At 40.8% G+C, this 22,385-nt stretch overlaps 1 protein-coding gene across 1 annotated transcript in view; it reads left to right on the top strand.

Moving 5' to 3' along the window:
- Positions 1 to 22,066, top strand: part of LOC145876065 (uncharacterized) — a 28,066-nt gene extending 6,000 nt beyond the window's left edge. The window contains exon 2 of the mRNA XM_082971837.1: positions 20,371 to 22,066. Within this exon, the coding sequence (XP_082827963.1) occupies positions 20,371 to 21,982 (1,612 nt within the window). The 3' untranslated portion in view covers positions 21,983 to 22,066. The remainder of the gene's footprint in view (positions 1 to 20,370) is intronic.
- The last annotated feature ends 319 nt before the right edge of the window (positions 22,067 to 22,385 follow it).

Raw genomic sequence — 22,385 nt, 5'->3', positions numbered from 1 at the left:
CCACCATCGATAAAAGACAGTACTGTACTGCCCTCTTCTCCGACCTGGCCAAGGCTTTCGACTCTGTCAATCACTGTATTCTTATCGGCAGACTCAACAGCCTTGGTTTCTCAAATGACTGCCTCGCCTGGTTCACCAACTACTTCTCTGATAGAGTTCAGTGTGTCAAATCAGAGGGCCTGTTGTCCAGACCTCTGGCAGTTTCTGTGGGGGTACCACAGGGTTCAATTCTCACACCGACTCTTTTCTCTGTATATACCAACGATGTTGCTCTTGCTGCGGGTGATTCCTTGATCCACCTCTACTCAGACGACACCATTCTGTATACATCTGGCCCTTCTTTGGACACTGTGTTAACCTCTTACATCTAGACGTTCCGCTAGCGGAACACCTGCTCCAATATCCAATGATAGGCGTGGCGCGAATTACAAATTCCTCAAAAATACAAAAACTTCAATTTTTCAAACATATGACTATTTTACACCATTTTAAAGACAAGACTCTCCTTTATCTAACCACACTGTCCGATTTCAAAAAGGCTTTACAGCGAAAGCAAAACATTAGATTATGTCAGCAGAGTACCCAGCCAGAAATAATCAGACACCCATTTTTCAAGCTAGCATATAAGGTCACAAAAAATAAAACCACAGCTAAATGCAGCACTAACCTTTGAGGATCTTCATCAGATGACACTCCTAGGACATTATGTTAAACAATACATGCATGTTTTGTTCAATCAAGTTCATATTTATATCAAAAACCAGCTTTTTACATTAGCATGTGACGTTCAGAACTAGCATTCCCACCGAACACTTCCGGTGAATTTACTAAATTACTCACAATAAACGTTCAGAAAAAACATAACAATTATTTTAAGAATTATATATACAGAACTCCTCTATGAACTCGCTATGTCCGATTTTAAAATAGCTTTTCGGTGAAAGCACATTTTGCAATATTCTAAGTTGATAGCCCGGCATCACAGGGCTAGCTATTTAGACACCCACCAAGTTTAGCCCTCACCAAAGTCAGATTTACTATAAGAAAAATGTTATTACCTTTGCTGTTCTTCGTCAGAATGCACTCCCAGGACTTCTACTTCAATAACAAATGTTGGTTTGGTTCAAAATAATCCATAGTTATATCCAAATAGCGCCGTTTTGTTTGTGCATTCAAGACACTATCCAAGGGTGACGAAGGGTTACGCGCCCGACGCGTTTCGTGACAAAAAAAATTAAATATTCCATTACCGTACTGCGAAGCATGTCAACCGCTGTTTAAAATCAATTTTTATGCCATTTTTCTCGTAAAAAAGCGATAATATTCTGACCTGGAGTGGTTGTTTTCGTTCAAAGAGAGAGAAAGTAAACATGGAGTCGACTCGTGCATGCGCCTCAGTCTCATAGTATTCTGACCGACCACTATCCAAACGCGCTAATGTTTTTCAGCCATGGCCTGCAAAGCCACCATTCAGCTTTTTGCCGCCTTCTGAGAGCCCATGGGAGCCGTAGGAAGTGTCACGTAACAGCAGAGATCCCCTGTTTTGGATAGAGATGATCAAGAAGACCAAGAAATGGTCAGACAGGGTACTTCCTGTTTGGAATCTTCTCAGGTTTTGGCCTGCCAAATGAGTTCTGTTATACTCACAGACACCATTCAAACAGTTTTAGAAACTTTGGAGTGTTTTCTATCCAAAGCTAATAATTATATGCATATTCTAGTTTCTATAAATAAATAAAATCTTAACTTTATTGACAACACCCAAATGGATACTGTCATTAACGCAGTTCTTCAATAATTACACATCATTCTTAATGCTTTAGCAAACATTATATTAAACAGGACATTCAAATATCCTTACAATTTTTTATTTTTTTATTTATTTTTATTTCACCTTTATTTAACCAGGTAGGCAAGTTGAGAACAAGTTCTCATTTACAATTGCGACCTGGCCAAGATAAAGCAAAGCAGTTCGACAACATACAAAAACACAGAGTTACACTAGGAGTAAAACAACATACAATCAATGATGCAGTAGAAAAAAATAAGACTATATACAATGTGAGCAAATTATGTGAGATAAGGGAGGTAAAGGCAAAAAAGGCCATGGTGGCAAAGTAAGTACAATATAGCAAGTAAAACACTGGAATGGTAGATTTGTTATTTGAAGAAAGTTCAAAGTTAAAATATAAATAATATGGTGCAAAGGAGCAAAATAAATAAATACAGTAGGGGAAGAGGTAGTAGTTTGGGCTAAATTATAGATGGGCTATGTACAGGTGCAGTGATCTGGGAGCTGCTCTGATAGCTGGTGCTTAAAGCTAGTGAGGGAGATAAGTGTTTCCAGTTTCAGAGATTTTTATAGTTCGTTCCAGTCATTGGCAGCAGAGAACTGGAAGGAGAGACGACCAAAGGAGGAGTTGGCTTTAGGGGTGACCAGAGAGATATACCTGCTTATAATCCAAGGTAGTGTGAAATGTACTCATAAGCAACCTGGAAATGGATGTTACTCCCCTGAGTTTCCCCCATTCACATTCAGAATACATTGTGAAAAACTAAAATCTTTGCTCACCATTTTTGCTCCAGGCAGATATACTACATCCATAACTATCGGTTTCCTCATTAGCAGGGAGGAGTTTCTGCAATCAAATTGCCCTCGTGCCACAATTTTAGCAAATACAGAAAGGGGCCTATATTGGAGACCAAAAGTCGCCTGGCACACTGCTTAGAGTTTCAACAACATGAATAACTTATTTCTAGCCTACAATCATCGATGTTACTACTAATGTGAAAACAAGACAAAATATGACTATTCTTGCTCAATTTAAGGCAAATATCAAATAATTTTAACATTCATTACAGATGTCAATTGTTGTCCAACATCATGGCTCCGCTGTTGGCATCACCTTTGACAGTGGATTACCGCTGTTGTGGGCCTTTATATCATCTGTCTGACTTTGTTGTTCACACAGGGGAGATATGGGACTATATGGGACTATCGTGGATCCTCTGGGGAGCCTCAACAACCTCATGATGCTGAAGAGGCAGAGAAGAGTCTCTCCACATTAGAACACCTCAATAAACAACTGCAGAGATCCACAGGGAAGAGAACTCACTGCTGCTCTGACTGTGGGAAGAGATTCACCTCATCAGGCATTAAAATTCATCAGAGAACACACACAGGAGAGAAATCTTATTGCTGTGGTGAATGTGGGAAGAGTTTTACTACATCTGGCCATCTGACTTCACACCAGAGAATACACACAGGAGAGAAACCTTATAGCTGTGGTCAATGTGGGAAGAGTTTTGGTCAATCTTGCCATCTGACTCAACACCAGAGAACACACACAGGAGAGAAACCTTATAGCTGTGATCAATGTGGGAAGAGTTTTGCTCGATCTGGAGAGCTGACAGCTCACCAGAGAATACACACAGGAGATAAACCTTATAGCTGGTCAATGTGGGAAGAATTTTGCTGCATCTAGAACTTTGACACTACACCAGAGAACACACACAGGAGAGAAATCTTATAGCTGTGATCAATGTGGGAAGAGTTTTTGTCGATCTGGAGTGCTGACAGTGCACCAGAGAAGACACACAGGAGAGAAACCTTATAGCTGTGATCAATGTGGGAAGAGTTTTACTACATCTTTCTATCTGACTTTACACCAGAGAATACACACAGGAGAGAAACCTTATAGCTGTAATCAATGTGGGAAGACTTTTACTCAGTCAACCAACCTGGTATCACATCAGAGAACACACACAGGAGAGAAACCTTATAGCTGTGGTGAATGTGGGAAGAGTTTTACTCAGTCAAACAGCCTGGTATCACATCAGAGAACACACACAGGAGAGAAATCTCATAGCTGTAATCAATGTGGGAAGAGATACTCTGATAAAAGATCTCTGATTAAACATCAGAAAATTCATGAAGGAGTTGTTTCATGATATCAATGAAATAAAATGTAGAATGTTTTAACATTGTAGTAGGAGTATTTTAATGATGTCACAATGTAGAACCCTAAACGTTTGTCCCCTGTTCTATTGATTTCAGCATGATATGGATATTAGCCTCAGGGGGAAAATCCAGGCTCTAAAATGGAAGAGTTACTATTTATGAGATTTAACAAAAAGTGACTAACAAAAATAGAGTTGTGTTACACTTACCACGTTGGTGACCCACTGGAATCAAAATGCATCACTTCAAAATGTAGCTAGCTGTTTTCTATAAATTGTCCTCTAACCAGGGATGTACACATTATTCCCAGATTCCGTGTGATTTTTGAGCTGTTAGTTTTAACAGGACGCGCAACCTCCTCTCGGCACAATTGATTTCAACATGATATCGATGAGTTATGACAAATAAGTGTTGCGTTCCTTTGTTTAGCAACCCCTACATTTAAATGCATCACTCCAAAATGTAGCTGACTGTCTTCTGCAGGTTGTCCTCTAGTGAGGTAAAATACATCTCCCATTTCCATGTTTATTTTTTAGTTGTGTTAGTTTCAACAGCATGTACAACCTGATTTCCCCCCTAATCGATATCAGTGATTTATTGCTACTTGTCAAAACAACAGCGTTTTTGGTGCTTGTACAGTTTTATAAGGTGCTTGTTTTAAATAATACAAGTAATATGATTATTGTTGCAGATGTTTTACATTTTATGTTTAGGTTTTCAATTTATCACAAACTGTTTCTGTTTGATTTGGACCCGTTTAAACTGTGACATTGGGGGATATCTCACCTAGCAAAATGTCGTTGAAAATAAGACTTTGCCCGACATACAATATAAGTTTGGTTTTAGTTGAAAGTGAAAGTTGAAAAGAAAACAATTTAATTTCAACATACTTACAGCCTAAACACATAGTCACAGTATAATAATCAATTATATGAGCAATCCTACATCACTCCAGTATTTATTTACAACATTCAAGTACTAATTGTCTTTATTCCACTACTGAAGAAGCAGGACTCAAACATTCAGCCTGACAAAAGATACATTTTATTTATACCATTAAGTGAATTATTGCTAATACATATTAACAAAGGGGTGTACATTTGGTTTTTATATTTCATGTTTAATATTCATGTAAGATTTAGTAATCATAATTATTTATGCAACCAACTGACAATTTTTGGTACAATTTATATTGACATTGCTGCCCTGCTTTTAGAATATCAGTGTTCATTCTCAGATGTGCCAACCCAAATGTACTAGAGCATGACATTGGGGACTGGGCCCCGATCCAACAACATGCCTATCTAGTGAACCCTGAAAAGAGAGAGAAGCTCCGCTACTACGGATATTGCAGGAGTTTCCTCTTGAAATCAGACATGTCTGTGGTGAGGACAACTTGGTTTCTGATTGTCTCAAGGGTGGGCAGTCAAAAAGATTTGTGTTTTGTCAGTGCATTACAATTTATTTTGACTGCACGTTTTTCCGTATTGGAGATGAGTTTTGTTTGGGTTCCAAGGGGACGAGAGTTCTAGAAGCTAGTGGTATTTAGGAAGACGAGAGTTCTAGAAGCTAGTGGTATTTAGAAAGACGAGAGTTCTAGAAGCTAGTGAGTTTTAGGAAGACGAGAGTTCTAGAAGCTAGTGAGTTTTAGGAAGACGAGAGTTCTAGAAGCTAGTGAGTTTTAGGAAGACGAGAGTTCTAGAAGCTAGTGAGTTTTAGGAAGACGAGAGTTCTAGAAGCTAGTGAGTTTTAGGAAGACGAGAGTTCTAGAAGCTAGTGAGTTTTAGGAAGATGAGAGTTCTAGAAGCTAGTGAGTTTTAGGATTCTATAGTAAGAAAAAGGATAAAAAAATATTTTGTTTGTATATTATTATTTAGAAATGTGTTTTTCTTGTTTTTAATTGTTGACACTTCTCGCTCGTTAGCCCGTCTAGCTCGTTAGCCCGTCTAGCCCGTTAGCACGTCTAGCTCGTTAGCACGTCTAGCACGTCAGCTCGTCTAGCTCGTTAGCACGTCTAGCTCGTTAGCACGTACAGCCCGTTAGCACGTAGGACGCACTGATTGGTGTCACCTCGTTAGTCAGTATGTGTTACACCTGTGCTGGCTTGTCCATCTCGTTAGTGGGAAGGTGTTTCACCTGAGCTGGTCCAGGTTCTATTTAAGAGTGTCTGGCCCAGTGCTCCAGTTGTCTTGATACATGTGGAGAGTCAACACCTTTAGTTGCTCCACCTTTTTGGTTTACTTCCTGTCTTTAAGTTTGGTGTGGGTTTTTCTTCTGTTTGTCTCTTCTTGGGCAGATTTAGTGGGTCTCATGGTGGGTGTCTTTTAGGTCCCAGTTGTTGTTACTAGTCAACTTCCAGTGGACACCCCCATAGTGTCTTTCAGAGCCCCTCCTAAAAAACAAGTTATATTTTGGGTTGGATATTGCATCATATTGTTGATATTTTAATCAATGGCATTTCCTTACAATGCTCATTAGTCTTTCAGTTATTGTTTTTTATCCTTCTGTTTGTTGTTTACTAAATATTTCTGTTTATTTTCATTTTTGTAATTTTTTCCTGTGAAGCCATTGTGTTGCATCCATGTCTGAAATGTGCTGTATAAATAAAGCTTGATTTGATTTCAACAAATTAACCCAATGACTGACCAATCAACAGACTCCTGGTCCATCTTAGTATGAAAACAGTATCAATCCCACTTTTCCAGCCTGCTGAAGGTGTAGTGGAGTGGTAAACACCACCCCCGGCTCTACCAGGGGCTTGAGGTGGTCTCCCACAGCTCTGCTTATGTCATGTTCTGTGGCCTTGCTGTTCCATTTATTGACTGTCCCTGCAACACAGAAACACATTTAGTCATATTATATACAACACTCAAAGTAATGGATATGGAGCATCTATGGCCTCAGTTACACCTGGCACCTAAATGTGACTTCTGTCATCTGATCACTCCAAGCTGCATTAGGTTCAGATCTACCAGGATGGGCCTTTGACACAGTCAGGCCACTGAATATGCATAAGTAATGAAAAGAGATGGGGTGAATGAGGGGAAAAGTACATTTGACACAAATGACCTTCATAATATCAAAGAACAAATGTGTGTGTCTGAGGGGAAATTAACTTTCATACAGCCAAAAGGGGTGAGAAATTACACCAATATCAGTGGACAATTTGCACTAATGTAAATAAACATAGATGATGGAATATATTCCCTTTTGCTGATGTGATGAACCACTAAGGGGACATAAATATTTACCATCTAAACCATGTGTGACCTCTCACCTCTCTGGCTGTAGAAGTGTTCTTCCTAACCAGTCCCTCAACAGCTCTCTGACTGAGCTCCACCCTCACTGGGTCTTCAGAGGAGAGGAAGGCTGAGGAGGGATGGAAGGATGAATGGATCAGTCAGTCAATAAAGTGTAGAGCTGCTGTCTGACAAAATCACTAATTTAGTAGTTCATTAAAGTAAATAAGGCTTTATGACTGCTGAATACCAACTATCAATCACTTAGATCATGTATTTTCAGGTAGAGATACATCCTTGGGACGTCCATAGCCCGTTGAAGTTGACATTTAAAATGGTTAAGGTAGGGGTTAAGGTTAGGGTTTAGGGTAGGGATGTACCAAGGATCCCAGATAGCATTGACCATTGTGCATTCTTCTGTCTCTTTTACAAAGCAGGTGTAAAATAAACACAGACAAGACAAGTAGGCACGCAGTGCATTATGGTCATTGTAGTTAAAAAAAAATAGCATCTAATTATGCCAATATGTATGTGGGGTTGTTAGAGAAAATGTGATTGTCAGCCCTAACAAACCATTCTAGCACCTCACCAGGCTCTGAAAAAGTCTTCATTGATGACGAGTTCCTTCTATTCCAGGGGACAGCAGAGAAACTTCATCGATTCCACTCCTTCATCAATACAAGCAGTGAACATCTGAAATTCACCCTCACCTTTCATGTGCATGAAACAAGTTATCTGGACATTTTGATTAAGAGGGACGGGGGTGGCTTTAGCACAGACGTATACAGGAAGCCGATGGACAGGAATTCCCTGTTACGCGGAGTCAGCTTCCACCCTACACCCCTAAAAGAGATCCTCCCCATCAGCCAATAAAGTTGCATACACAGGATTTGTAGTACACAGAGTGACTATGACAAACAAGCTGACTGTCTGAGTGTTTCAGACAGCGGGGTTACCCAGAGGAATGGCTGGATGAGTGTTTCACACAGCGGGGTTACCCAGAGGAATGGCTGAATGAGTGTTTCAGACAGTGGGGTTACCCAGAGGAACGGCTGGATGAGTGTTTCAGACAGCGTGGTTAACCAGAGGAATGGCTGGATGAGTGTTTCAGACAGCGGGGTTACCCAGAGGAATGGCTGGATGAGTGTTTCAGACAGCGGGGTTACCCAGAGGAATGGCTGGATGAGTGTTTCAGACAGCGGGTTTACCCAGAGGAACGTCTGGATGAGTGTTTCAGACAGCGTGGTTACCCAGAGGAATGGCTGGATGAGTGTTTCAGACAGCGGGGTTACCCAGAGGAATGGCTGGATGAGTGTTTCAGACAGCGGGGTTACCCAGAGGAATGGCTGGATGAGTGTTTCAGACAGCGGGGTTACCCAGAGGAATGGCTGGATGAGTGTTTCAGACAGCGGGGTTACCCAGAGGAACGGCTGGATGAGTGTTTCAGACAGCGGGGTTACCCAGAGGAATGGCTGGATGAGTGTTTCAGACAGCGGGGTTACACAGAGGAATGGCTGGATGAGTGTTTCAGACAGCGGGGTTACCCAGAGGAATGGCTGGATGAGTGTTTCAGACAGCGGGGTTACCCAGAGAAATGGCTGGATGAGTGTTTCAGACAGCGGGGTTACACAGAGGAATGGCTGTCTGAGTGTTTCAGACAGCGGGGTTACCCAGAGGAATGGCTGCATGACGCAAGGGATCTTTATAAAAATACAGTGGTGAAAAAAGTACCCAATTGTCATACTTGAGTAAAGAAAACATTTAAAATGTCCTTTTAATTTTGTAAATTTAAAACAGAAACATAACTGTTTGTCCTTATAGGGAACCAGATCGTGACTAGAACTCAGTTACTAAGTCTTTAACCACACTGTGTTGTTACACTGCTGAGTAAAAACTCATGCTTCCTACACTTTAACTTGTTGTCTGAAGATAAAATGTACATTTTACTGAACTGCGTCCAGTCAGCAGATGGACTAGATGCCTCTTAGGCCGCCCATTGTGACTCCGTCAAGAATTCAGCAGAGCAAGTTTGTATGAAGGTCTGGTTCTTAAATGGGTATATAGTTCAATAGTAATATCCTCTAAAACGCTCTGGTGACAAACTTTACTGCCCTGTTTCCAATTGTCCACATGGCTGGGAGAACCTATTCAAGTAAGTAAGTAAATAGATTTTGAAAATGTAAAAAAAAAACGCTGTATTATTAGCTAACTAGCTACAGTGCAGGCTAACTCAAATGAGCTGCTAAATGAGCTAGCTATCTAGCCAACTACACATTCTGTATAGATAGATAGCTAGATAGAATTAAATATCACATTCTGTATAGATATAATTAAATATCACCAGCTACCTAACTTCATATTAGCTAGCTATCTATTTATCACTGTAAAAAACAAACTCCACATGCATTTGTAGGTAGCTAGCTAACAGCCATGGAAGAGGGTGAAAGGATAGCAGCCCCAACTGTCAGTGAGAGAGGAGGCTATTCTGGATAGGGCAGGTACTTTTGTGTAGTTCCTGTCCCTAGAAGTGAGGACGGAGATAATAGTAACATAATATTCAGTGTGGTGTAATCTGACTATAATGAAGTCTGTTTCTTGTGAGGTTTTCTGTCCTCAGATAAAGAGCTCTATGAAAGCCAGTCTACATATGAAGAGGTCCCAATGAAGAGCAGTGGTTCTCAGTCCTGGGGACTCAGAGGGGCACATTGTTGTTTTTGCCTTCACACTGCACAGTTGATTCAAATGATTCAAACTCATCATCAAGCTTCAAGTGGTATTTATGTATTCATTTGTGATGCCATCCTTGATATGATTCTGTTATTGTCACATGCTACACATGTACATATGTGTGCCCATGCATCTATCAATCCAATGTTATCATGATTTGTTATCAGGGATATTATACTTTAGTAATCCACAATGACCTGGTGATGTAACAGTCTAATAATTACATTGTCTTCCATATTCCTACAGATACCTTGTAACTGGAGATTCCTTCATAACGATTGCCTACAGTTACCGTGTAGGGCACTGCAAGGTTGGGTGACCAGGGTCATCTGGGACTGCCTCCTGGAGGAATTCAGGTGTGTGAAGGCTACCTGTGTCCTGCGTAACTTCATGAGGATGGACACGAGGACCAGGAGGGGATCTGCAGCTCGCCGCCGTGTGCCAGAGGAGGAGTCTGCTGCTCTGCAGGATGTTTCAATGATGGGGTCCAACAACGCAGCAAGAGAGGCAATCCGTGTGCAGGAGATCTTCACCTCCTACTTCTTCAAAGAGGGTGCTGTTCCCTGGCAACACCATAGACTACACTATGCACAACCAAAAGCTCTTTTAAGAGCCATTCACATTGCAATAAGAGTATTCTTCCATTTACTGAGCTATGTCAACTGCAGTTATTCAATTCACAGTTTCTCTCCCTTTGATTTCTACTTCTCAGGTGAGGGTGCTGTTTAGGTAAGGGTGTGATGTCTGTGCAAAAACAAAACAGGCTATTTTAAATCACCCATATTGAAAAAATGTAGAACAATTAGACACCCTATAACCCACACCTACACACTCATGTATCAATCTGATTGATGGATTGTGTTGTGCAGTAAACAGGCTCAGGTGTATAACTGTGGCTCCTTCCACCTTCAAAGAATAGGCAAGAGGGCCAACCATGGAGAATAGTAAGACACTTAATTATTTCTATAACTACGCTGTATTGTTTGTCCTCGTGTGTCCGTTCATGTTTTTCAGCATAAAGTACTCTGCAGTCACTTAGTTTGGTGTGGACACCAGGTGAGGCCACACACAGATTCCTGTTGAACACTGTCGCTTTAACTACCTTATTTTCTCAATAACAGTCTCTCTCCTTCACTTCATCCCTCTCTCCTCTTCTCCCTAAATCCTCTAGGTTATATCAGCTGTGTCGGTGAACCCCTCCTGCATCTGAACTGGCTACATAGAGGGCACAGCATGATCAGAGGTGAGAGGTCACTTGGTCAGGTCAACAGGAAGTATTATTAAAGAGATGCTTTACATTGAATTACAGATAGAGATGCAGTAGTCCCAGAGTTAATGATCCCAGGTCAGTTTATATTATACAGGAAGTATTATTAAAGAGATGCTTTACATTGAAATACAGATAGAGATGCAGTAGTCCCAGAGTTAATGATCCCAGGTCAGTTTATATTATACAGGAAGTATTATTAAAGAGATGCTTTACATTGAAATACAGATAGAGATGCAGTAGTCCCAGAGTTAATGATCCAAGGTCAGTTTTACATTTCACCTCCTGATTGATGACTAACAATGTTAGAATAAAAAATAAAAACACAAGGTTTAAACATGCTCTCTCTCTCCATCTGTCTCTCGTCTGCAGATATGTTTTGATGTGAGAGGAGGCCAACCCCCAATCCCATCATCGCCACCTCACCTGCTTTTAAGAACCTTTGGGTCGACGAGAGACACTATTATGTAATTGTGATGAACTGAGAGAATATTTATGTAGCACTGTGATTCATTAATCATGTGCTGCCTTCCCTGCTCCTATGTGCTTACCTCTTTCCCTTTCTGTCTTTTACACCTCTCTCACCACCTCCTCTTTCTTCCTCTGTTTTTATAATGCACAACAGATGTGCATTGAAGTACAGATTAAACTTGTATTTATAACACTTGGATAATGAGCTTTTCAATAAAGCGTTTCACATTCTCTACTGGTTGAAATGAAGTGTAATGTGATGAAATACTCCACCTATCCTGTGTTTATCAGATCAATGCAGATGAAGAGCATTAGATGTTGAGATGAACCAGTGTTAGAGTATTTACATGATGCATAGGAAGTGTAGTGTTCTGTTTTTTAACATTATATTTCTGTATATATGAATTAACTAGTTAAATCCTGTTTCTAGTCTATTAGTTACAATGTGTAACCATTGATGTCCCAGGACCAAGATTGGTAAACACTGTTGAAGTGTATAATTGTAATACATGCATGCAGACACAGCGTCATTCAAAGACTGGAATTTGATACTCCTGGTATTGGATATGACTGAAAAATAATCTCAAAGACATTCATACCTAAACTGCACCTTTATTTGCCAAGGTAGAGTACATGATCAGTGAATATGTTAAATGTACAGGCTACAATGTGGGGATCTCATGCATGGTAATAACTACATGTATATACGACTTGCATCCTTGGCACAACATGATATTATATTCTACTCAATCCATAGGCTTCATTAATGTCATTCAGGCTGTTTTGAAGTTGATACAACTGGCTATGATAGCTGAGGTTCATAGGTTTTGAACTAATATGTATACCAAACGTTTGGGTCCATACACAGATCGGCTAGATAGCTAGCTACACATCCATAGGCATACAGGTATTTTAATCATCCACTGCACAATAAGCAAGAACATAGCTAGCTACGTTATTTCATCTATCTGCATGGCAAATATCAGCAAGGCAAGCTAACACAATTGTACATTCAATTTTCAGTAAATTCTTCAGCTGGCTAGATTCTATACATTCACTGTTTCACAAAACAACAGCCTGGTTTGCTGGTTGTTTCAGGAGTCCCTAAAACAACCAGAATGACAATTACATACTCATGTCACAACACCCATAATGCTAGTCAGCTAGCTGGCTAATGTTAGCTAGTCAGCTAGTTGGTTCATGTTAGCTAGTCAGCTAGCTGGTTATTGTTAGCTAGTCAGCTAGCTGGTTAATGTTAGCTAGTCAGCTAGCTGGCTAATGTTAGCTAGTCAGCTAGCTGGTTAATGTTAGCTAGTCAGCTAGCTGGTTAATGTTAGCTAGTCAGCTAGCTGTTTAATGTTAGCTAGTCCGTTAGCTGGCTAATGTTAGCTATTCAGCTAGCTGGCTAAATCGCGATTTTCGTAAATAAACTTTATGATAAGAAAATGCATAATCGTTTGTCTCTACATTAACTAACATTTCTGTCAACTGTACATGTTTCTGCATGATTCGTTATGACGTTATAATCCCTTACATTTGCTTCCATCCTAGTATTTCTGTCCGCCATCTTTGATCCAGTTCAGTTCTGTGTAGGGGTTCCCCTCTCTCCTAGTGTTTCTGTCCGCCATCTTTGATCCAGTTCAGTTCTGTGTAGGGGTATCCCTCTCTCCTAGTATTTCTGTCCTCCATCTTTGATCCAGTTCAGTTCTGTGTAGGGGTACGCCTCTCTCCTAGTATTTCTGTCCGCCATCTTAGATCCAGTTCAGTTCTGTGTAGGGGTACCCCTCTCTCCTAGTATTGCTGAAGAAAGTAATGAATATTTTATGACCAGCGATGTCCCTTATTCCTACCCTTTAACTTTTTGTCTGACAAAATATACATTTTACTCAACTGCGTTACCCACTCCAGTCAGCAGATGGCGGTCTGGGAATTTAACGCGATGCTGTTGGTGTGACGTATAATGTAGTGGACGGAACTCTTCTTTCAACAGCAGCAACAGTTAGTCAGACACCACGGTAGCTTGCTAGACAAAATAGCCGAACAATAAAGCTCTTTAGACGCGTTAGTGTATATTAGCCACTGTGTTTTAAACCCTCTTCTGTCGTCTAGTTAGTTATCCGATTTAATTTCATATTTACGGTGTTGTTGTTATTATTCAGCTAGCAGGCTGGTTAAGTTAGCATTAGCCTAGCTAGCTAACATTCCCAACCATGCGGTCACTGATCTACTCTCCTGCTAAAGAAGAGAATATCACAGTAAAACAAGAAGTAGAGGGTGAGGCTGTTACTGTGAAAGAAGAAAAAGACGCGTTCAGAGTGAAAGAGGAGGAGGATGTTACAGTAAAAGAAGAGGAGGATGCAGTTTATGGAGTGAAAGATGAGGAGGAGATGACTGTTACATCGATAAAGGAGGAAACTGGACATCTGGGCCCGGTTTCCCAAACGCATCTTAAGACGTCCAATGGTTCTAACGGTGAACTTAGCCATAAGATGGTTTTGAGAAACCGTTCCCTGATTAACACTAGTAAGTACTGTCTTAAAAACAGAGGCACAAACTCTGCAGTTGTTGAACTGATGTGTGGTGTTAAAGCGGAAATATGCAATAGCTACATCCATATTGTGACTTTTAAATTATTAATTTATAGCCATTGATTGTTGAAGAATATAACACATGCCTCATGAGCTTAGTTCACCAGTTTACCCAATCAGATCCCCAAATAAGCTTTTTTTACTCCAATGTCTAGAAACAATGTAAATCAACACTGTATAGCCTCAACATGGTTAAAACTATAATGTTGATATCATGGATGGTCAGTCCTTGCATCCATAGGTCTGTCTATGAATTTGAAAGTAGTTACATTTCTCCAGCCCCATAATCATCTTATAACCAAAACAGTGGTGGAATGACAGCTTTGTTGTTGTATGAACTGCAGATTGCTGGGTTGTGTGGGTTTTTTCAACAGTAACAAAATGGCTGCCCAGAGGCTTGGTTTGGTAAACAGCTGAGGGATGGGGGAAGGAGGAGTGTAACCACTCAAATTTATTCATCCAGGATGTCATAATGATAGTTTAACCAGGTTTCTAGGATATATAGTATATTCTAGAATTCATCCATGATGTCATAATGATAGTTTAACCAGGTTTCTAGGATATATAGTATATTCTAGAATTCATCCATGATGTCATAATGATAGTTTAACCAGGTTTCTAGGCTATATAGTATATTCTAGAATTCATCCATGATGTCATAATGATAGTTTAACCAGGTTTCTAGGCTATATAGTATATTCTAGAATTCATCCATGATGTCATAATGATAGTTTAACCAGGTTTCTAGGCTATATAGTATATTCTAGAATTCATCCATGATGTCATAATGATAGTTTAACCAGGTTTCTAGGATATATAGTATATTCTATAACTGCCAGTGTAGATTTCCTGTGGAGGCAAATTATTAGAGCTGTTAAGTCATTGTATAATATTCAGCCAATTGTTTTTCATGCCATCACATTAAAGGCAAGACATACCTAGATTCAATTACATTCATGAATTGGTTTGAAACCTTTGTTTTAAACCCTTCTCAAAATTGGTGCCTTGCCGGATTTGTAAAAAATGGATTGTCATGAAACTCTATTTTTTAAATGTATTTAAATGTAACCTTTATTTAACTAGGCAAGTCAGTTAAGAACAAATTCTTATTTACAATGACTGCCTACCCCGGACACCGCTGGGCCAATTGTGCGCCGCCCTATGGGACTCCAAATCACGGCCGGTAGTGATACAGCCTGGATTTGAACCAGGGTGTCTGTAGTGAAGCCTCAAGCACTGAGATGCAGTGTCCGCTGCGCCACTCGGGAGCCCCAAAATCATGTTCTAGTGCTGTCCCCAACTAAAATACATCTTGGTCAACCAAGAGTCATCTGTTCTTTCTACAAATCGCCCCATGTGTTTTTATAAAATCAACTGTATGTACTGAACTTGTCTGATGCTTTAAGCACGCTGTTTGATTAAATAATTTAAACACAAATGACTGGAGGGAGCCAGTCATCACTATAACCTGACTAGAGGGAGGGAGCCAGTCATCACTATAACCTGACTAGAGGGAGGGAGCCAGTCATCACTATAACCTGACTAGAGGGAGGGAGCCAGTCATCACTATAACCTGACTAGAGGGAGCCAGTCATCACTATAACCTGACTAGAGGGAGCCAGTCATCACTATAACCTGACTAGAGGGAGGGAGCCAGTCATCACTATAACCTGACTAGAGGGAGGGAGCCAGTCATCACTATAACCTGACTAGAGGGAGGGAGCCAGTCATCACTATAACCTGACTAGAGGGAGCCAGTCATCACTATAACCTGACTAGAGGGAGGGAGCCAGTCATCACTATAACCTGACTAGAGGGAGGGAGCCAGTCATCACTATAACCTGACTAGAGGGAGCCAGTCATCACTATAACCTGACTAGAGGGAGGGAGCCAGTCATCACTATAACCTGACTAGAGGGAGGGAGCCAGTCATCACTATAACCTGACTAGAGGGAGCCAGTCATCACTATAACCTGACTAGAGGGAGCCAGTCGTCACTATAACCTGACTAGAGGGAGGGAGCCAGTCATCACTATAACCTGACTAGAGGGAGGGAGCCAGTCATCACTATAACCTGACTAGAGGGAGGGAGCCAGTCATCACTATAACCTGACTAGAGGGAGGGAGCCAGTCATCACTATAACCTGACTAGAGGGAGCGAGCCAGTCATCACTATAACCTGACTAGAGGGAGGGAGCCAGTCATCACTATAACCTGACTGGAGGGAGGGAGCCAGTCATCACTATAACCTGACTAGAGGGAGCCAGTCATCACTATAACCTGACTAGAGGGAGGGAGCCAGTCGTCACTATAACCTGACTAGAGGGAGCCGACCAGTTCTGAAAGCCTTTTGCCGTACCCTCATCCTACTCCTCTGGTGATGTAGACGTTATCCCAGGCCCTGTGTGTCCCCAGGCGCTCTCATTTGTTGACTTCTGTAACCGTAAAAGCCTTTGTTTCATGCATGTTAACATCAGAAGCCTCCTCCCTAAGTTTGTTTTACTCACTGCTTTAGCACACTCCGCCAACCTTGATGTCCTTGCCGTGTCTGAATCCTGGCTTTGGAAGGTCACCAAAAATTCTGAAATTTCCATCCCCAACTACAACATTTTCCATCAAAATGAGAGGAGTTGCAATCTACTGCAGAGATGGCCTGCAATGTTCTATCATACTTTCCAGGTCTAAGCCCAAACAGTTCGAGCTTTTAATAAAAAAAATGAATCTCCAGAAATAAGTCTCTCACTGTTGCCGCCTGTTACAGACCCCCCCTCAGCTCCCAGCTGCCCTGGACACCATATGTGAATTGATTGGCCCCCATCTATCTTCAGAGTTTGTTCTGTTAGGTGACCTAAACTGGGATATGCTTAACCTCTCTAGGGGGTGTGGGACGCTACCGTCCCACATGGCCAACATCCAGTGAAATTGCAGAGCACCAAATTCAAAAACAGAAATACTCATTATAAGAATTCATAAAACATTCAAGTGTTATACATCGGTTTAAAGATGAACTTCTTGTTAATCAAACCACGGTGTCAGATTTCAAAAAGGCTTTACCGTGAAAGCATACCATGCGATTATCTGAGAACAGCGCCCAGCAGACAAATCATTAGTAACAGTTACCAGCCAAGTAGAGGAGTTACACAAGTCAGAAATAGCGATAAAATGAATCACTTACTTTTGATGATCTTCATATCGTTGCAACTCACAAGACTCCCATTTACTCAATAAATGTTTGTTTTGTTCGATAAAGTCTCTCTTTATATCCAAAAACCTCCGTTTTGTTCATGCGTTTTGTTCAGTAATCCACAGGCTCAAAGGCAATCACAACAGCCAGACGAAAAATCCGAAAAGTATCAGTAAAGTTCGTAGAAACATGTCAAACGATGTTTATAATCAATCCTCAGGTTGTTTTTAGCCTAAATAATATATAACATTTCAACCGGACAATAACGTCGTCAATATAAAAGGTAAACAAGAAAGGTGCGCTCTCGGTCTCGCGCATGAAAAATCTCTGAGATACTGAATGGTCCACTCATTCAGAGTGGTCTTACACTCTCATTTTTCAGGATGCAAGCCTGAAACTATTTCTAAAGACTGTTGACATCTAGTGGAAGCCCTAGGAAGTGCAATTTGAGACCTAAGTCAATGGAATCTGTATAGGCAGTCAATGGAAAACTACAACAACAACAAATCCCACTTCCTGGATGTATTTTTCTCAGGTTTTCGCCTGTCATATCAGTTCTGTTATACTCACAGACATTGTTTTGGGAACTTTAGAGTGTTTTCTATCCAAATCTACCAAGTTTACTTTGGCACGCTTTTCATCCGGAGGTGAAAACAGTGCCCCCTACCCTAGTGAGGTTAACACCCCGGCCGTCCTACAATTCAAGCTAGATGCCCTCAATCTCACACAAATTATCAAGGAACCCACCAGGTACAACCCCTAAATCTGTAAACATGGGCACCCTCATAGATATTATCCTGACCAACTTGCCCTCCAAATACACCTCTGCTGTTTTCAATCAGGATCTCAGCGATCACTGCCTCATCGCCTGCATCCGTTATGGGTTTGCGGTCAAACGGCCACCCCTCATCACTGTCACATGCTCCCTAGAACACTTCTGCGAGCAGGCCTTTCTAATCGACCTGGTATACATATTCGTCGCCAAACCCACTGGCTCCAGGTCATCTATAAGTCTTTGCTAGGCCGACTTCACTCAGCTCACTGGTCACCATAGCAACACCCACCCATAGCACGCGCTCCAGGAGGTATATCTCACTGGTCATCCCCAAAGCCAACACCTCCTTTGGCCGCCTTTCCTTCCAGTTCTCTGCTGCCAATGACTGCAACGAATTGCAAAAATCGCTGAAGTTGGAGACATATATCTCCCTCACTAACTTCAAGCATCAGCTATCTGAGCAGCTTACCGATCGCTGCAGCTGTACACAGCCCATCTGTAAATTGCCCATCTGTAAATAGCCCATCCAACTGCCTACCTCATCCCCATGTTTTTATTTACGTTTTTTTGCTCTTTTGCACACCAGTATTTCTACTTGAACATCTATCACTCCAGTGTTAAATTGTAATTACTTCACTACTATGGCCTATTTATTGCCTTACCTCCGTACTCCATTTGCACACACTATATATAGATTTTTCTATTGTGTTATTGACTGTTCGTTTGTTTATCCAACGTGTAACTCTGTTGTTTTTGTCGCACTGCTTTGCTTTATCTTGGCCAGGTTGCAGTTGTAAATGAGAACTTGTTCTCAACTAGCCTACCTGGTTAAATAAAGGTGAAATACATTTTTTTTTTTTTTTAATCTTAGCTTTATTGACAACACTCAAATGGATACTGTCATTAACGCAGTTCTTCAATAATTACACATAATACTTAATACTGTAGATGTTTAGTTACAGTCACATGATCAACTATCAGAAGATCCAGGAAATACTTTTCTGAATGACAGTCAAATTACAAACATCACGACATGCAACAACAACCAAAGTGCTTCTTCATTCATTACTCTGGTAAAGACAGTTATGCCGTGCTCCACGTTGGATCCAACATCCCTAACAAATTGATGTTTATAATGTGTTATTGTCTGCTTGATTTACTGTAGGGTCTCGTTAGTCCGTTTGGAAACAGAGATACTTAGCTCATAATGTGTAGAGAACTGTTCCTTGATGGATAGGCTATTGTACAACACACAGAGCTATTTTCCTATATTTGTTGTTAGGTGTAGTTATGGGTCCTACAGTAGGTCTATGTTATTGTTAGGTGAAGTTATGGGTCCTACAGTAGGTCGATGTTATTGTTAGGTGAAGTTATGGATCCTACAGTAGGTCTATGTTATTGTTAGGTGAAGTTATGGGTCCTACAGTAGGTCGATGTTATTGTTAGGTGTAGTTATGGGTCCTACAGTAGGTCTATGTTATTGTTAGGTGAAGTTATGGGTCCTACAGTAGGTCGATGTTATTGTTAGGTGAAGTTATGGGTCCTACAGTAGGTCTATGTTGTTGTTAGGTGAAGTTATGGATCCTACAGTAGGTCTATGTTGTTGTTAGGTGAAGTTATGGATCCTACAGTAGGTCTATGTTATTGTTAGGTGAAGTTATGGGTCCTACAGTAGGTCTATGTTATTGTTAGGTGAAGTTATGGGTCCTACAGTAGGTCTATGTTGTTGTTAGGTGAAGTTATGGGCCAATTTGGCAAACAGTGTACAAACCCTCATTGTCAGGCTGATGGAAAAGCCAAAGAGCATTTTACTGGTTGAAGTGTTTTTTAAGTACAAAGCGGTTGATTTGCGATGACGACACAAACATTATATTAAATAGAACATTAAAACGAGCCTTACAATTATAATCCAAAGTAATGTGAAATGAACTCATAAGCAACCTGGTAATGGAGGTTACTCCCCTGAGCAAAAATCTTTTCTCACCAGCAAACATAGAAAAGGGCCTCCAATCTTAGATGTTACTACTAATGTGAAAACAAGACAAAATATGACTATTGTTGCTCATTTTAAGACAAATGTCAAGTAATCATTACATTCATTACAGATGTCAATTGTTGTTCAACATCATGGCTACGCTGTTGGCATCACCTTTTACAGTGGATTTCTGCTGTTGTGGGCCTTTAACCATCTGTATGACTTTGTCATTCACACAGGAGAGAGACGGGACTATCGTGGATCCTCTGGGGAGCCTCAACAACCTCATGATGCTGATGAGGCAGAGAAGAGTCTCTCCAGATCAGAACTCCTCAAGAAACACCAGCAGAGACCCACAGGGAAGATAATTAACCTCTCTGACTGTGGGAAGAGATTCACCTCATCAGGCATTAAAATTCATCGGAGAAGCCACACAGTAGAGAAAGCTTATTGCTGTACTCAATGTGGGAAGAGTTTTGATACATCTAGCCATCTTATTGTACACCAAAGAACACGCACAGGAGAGAAATCTTATAGCTGTGATGAATGTGGGAAGAGTTTTACTCATCGAAGCAGCCTGATATCACACCAGAGAATACACACAGGAGAGAAACTTTCTAGCTGTGATGAATGTGGGAAGAGTTTTACTTGTTCAACCAGCCTGAAATTACACCAGAGAACACACACAGGAGAGAAATCTTTTAGCTGTGATCAATGTGGGAAGAGTTTTACTCAACTAGGCAACCTGATAACACACCAGAGAACACACACAGGAGAGAAACCATATATCTGTGATCAATGTGGGAAGAGTTTTACTCAACTAGGCAACCTGATAACACACCAGAGAACACACACAGGAGAGAAACCATATAGCTGTGATGAATGTGGGAAGAGTTTTACTCAATCAACCAGCCTGAAATTCCACCAGAGAAAACACACAGGAGAGAAACCTTTTAGCTGTGATCAATGTGGGAAGAGTTTTACTCATCGAAGCAGCCTGATATCACACCAGAGAATACACACAGGAGAGAAACTTTCTAGCTGTGATGAATGTGGGAAGAGTTTTACTCGTTCAACCAGCCTGAAATTACACCAGAGAACACACACAGGAGAGAAACCTTTTAGCTGTGATCAATGTGGGAAGAGTTTTACTCAGCTAATCAACCTGATAACACACCAGAGAACACACACAGGAGAGAAACCATACAGCTGTGATGAATGTGGGAAGAGTTTTACTCATTCAACCAGCCTGAAATTACACCAGAGAACACGCACAGGAGAGAAACCTTTTAGCTGTGATCAATGTGGGAAGTGTTTTACTCATCGAAGCAGCCTGATATCACACCAGAGAATACACACAGGAGAGAAATCGTATATCTGTGATGAGTGTGGGAAGAGTTTTACTTGCTTGCGCAATCTGACTCTTCACCAGAGAACACACACAGGAGAGAAACCCTATAGCTGTACTCGATGTGGGAAGTTTTTTTTAAAATCTAACCATCTGACGATACACCAAAGAAGACACACAGGAGAGAAACCCTATAGCTGTACTCAATGTGGGAAGAGTTTTGTTCAATCTGGAGAACTGAAGATGCACCAGAGAAGACACACAGGAGAGAAACCCTATAGCTGTACTCGATGTGGCAAGAGTTTTGTTCAATCTGGCAAACTGAAGATACACCAAAGAACACACACAGGAGAGAAACCTTATAGCTGTGATCAATGTAACAAGAGATACTCTGATAAAAGACATCTGATCAAACATCAGAAAATACATGAAGGAGTTGTTTCATGATATCAATGATATAATGTCACAATGTAGAATGTTTTAACATTGTAGAAGGAGTATTTTAATGATGTCACAATGTAGAACCCTAAACGTTTGTCCCCTGTTCTATTGATTTCAACATGATATGGATATTAGCCTCAGGGGGAAAATCCAGGCTCTGAAATGGAAGAGTTACTATTTATGTGATTTAACAAAAAGTGACTAACAAAAAAAGAGTTGTGTTATACTTACCATGTTGGTGACCCACTGGAATCAAAATGCAACACTTCAAAATGTAGCTAGCTGTTTTCTACAAATTGTCCTCTAACCAGGGATGTACACATTACTCCCATATTCCATGTGGATTTTGAGCTGTTAGTTTAACAGGACGTGCAACCTCATCTCCCTCCTCTCACACAATTGATTTCAA

The sequence above is a fragment of the Salmo salar genome, unplaced genomic scaffold, assembly GCF_965601325.2.
Source record: "Salmo salar unplaced genomic scaffold, fSalSal1 ptg000432l, whole genome shotgun sequence".
Lineage (NCBI taxonomy): Eukaryota > Metazoa > Chordata > Actinopteri > Salmoniformes > Salmonidae > Salmo > Salmo salar.
This window is presented reverse-complemented; position numbering and strand designations above follow the sequence as displayed.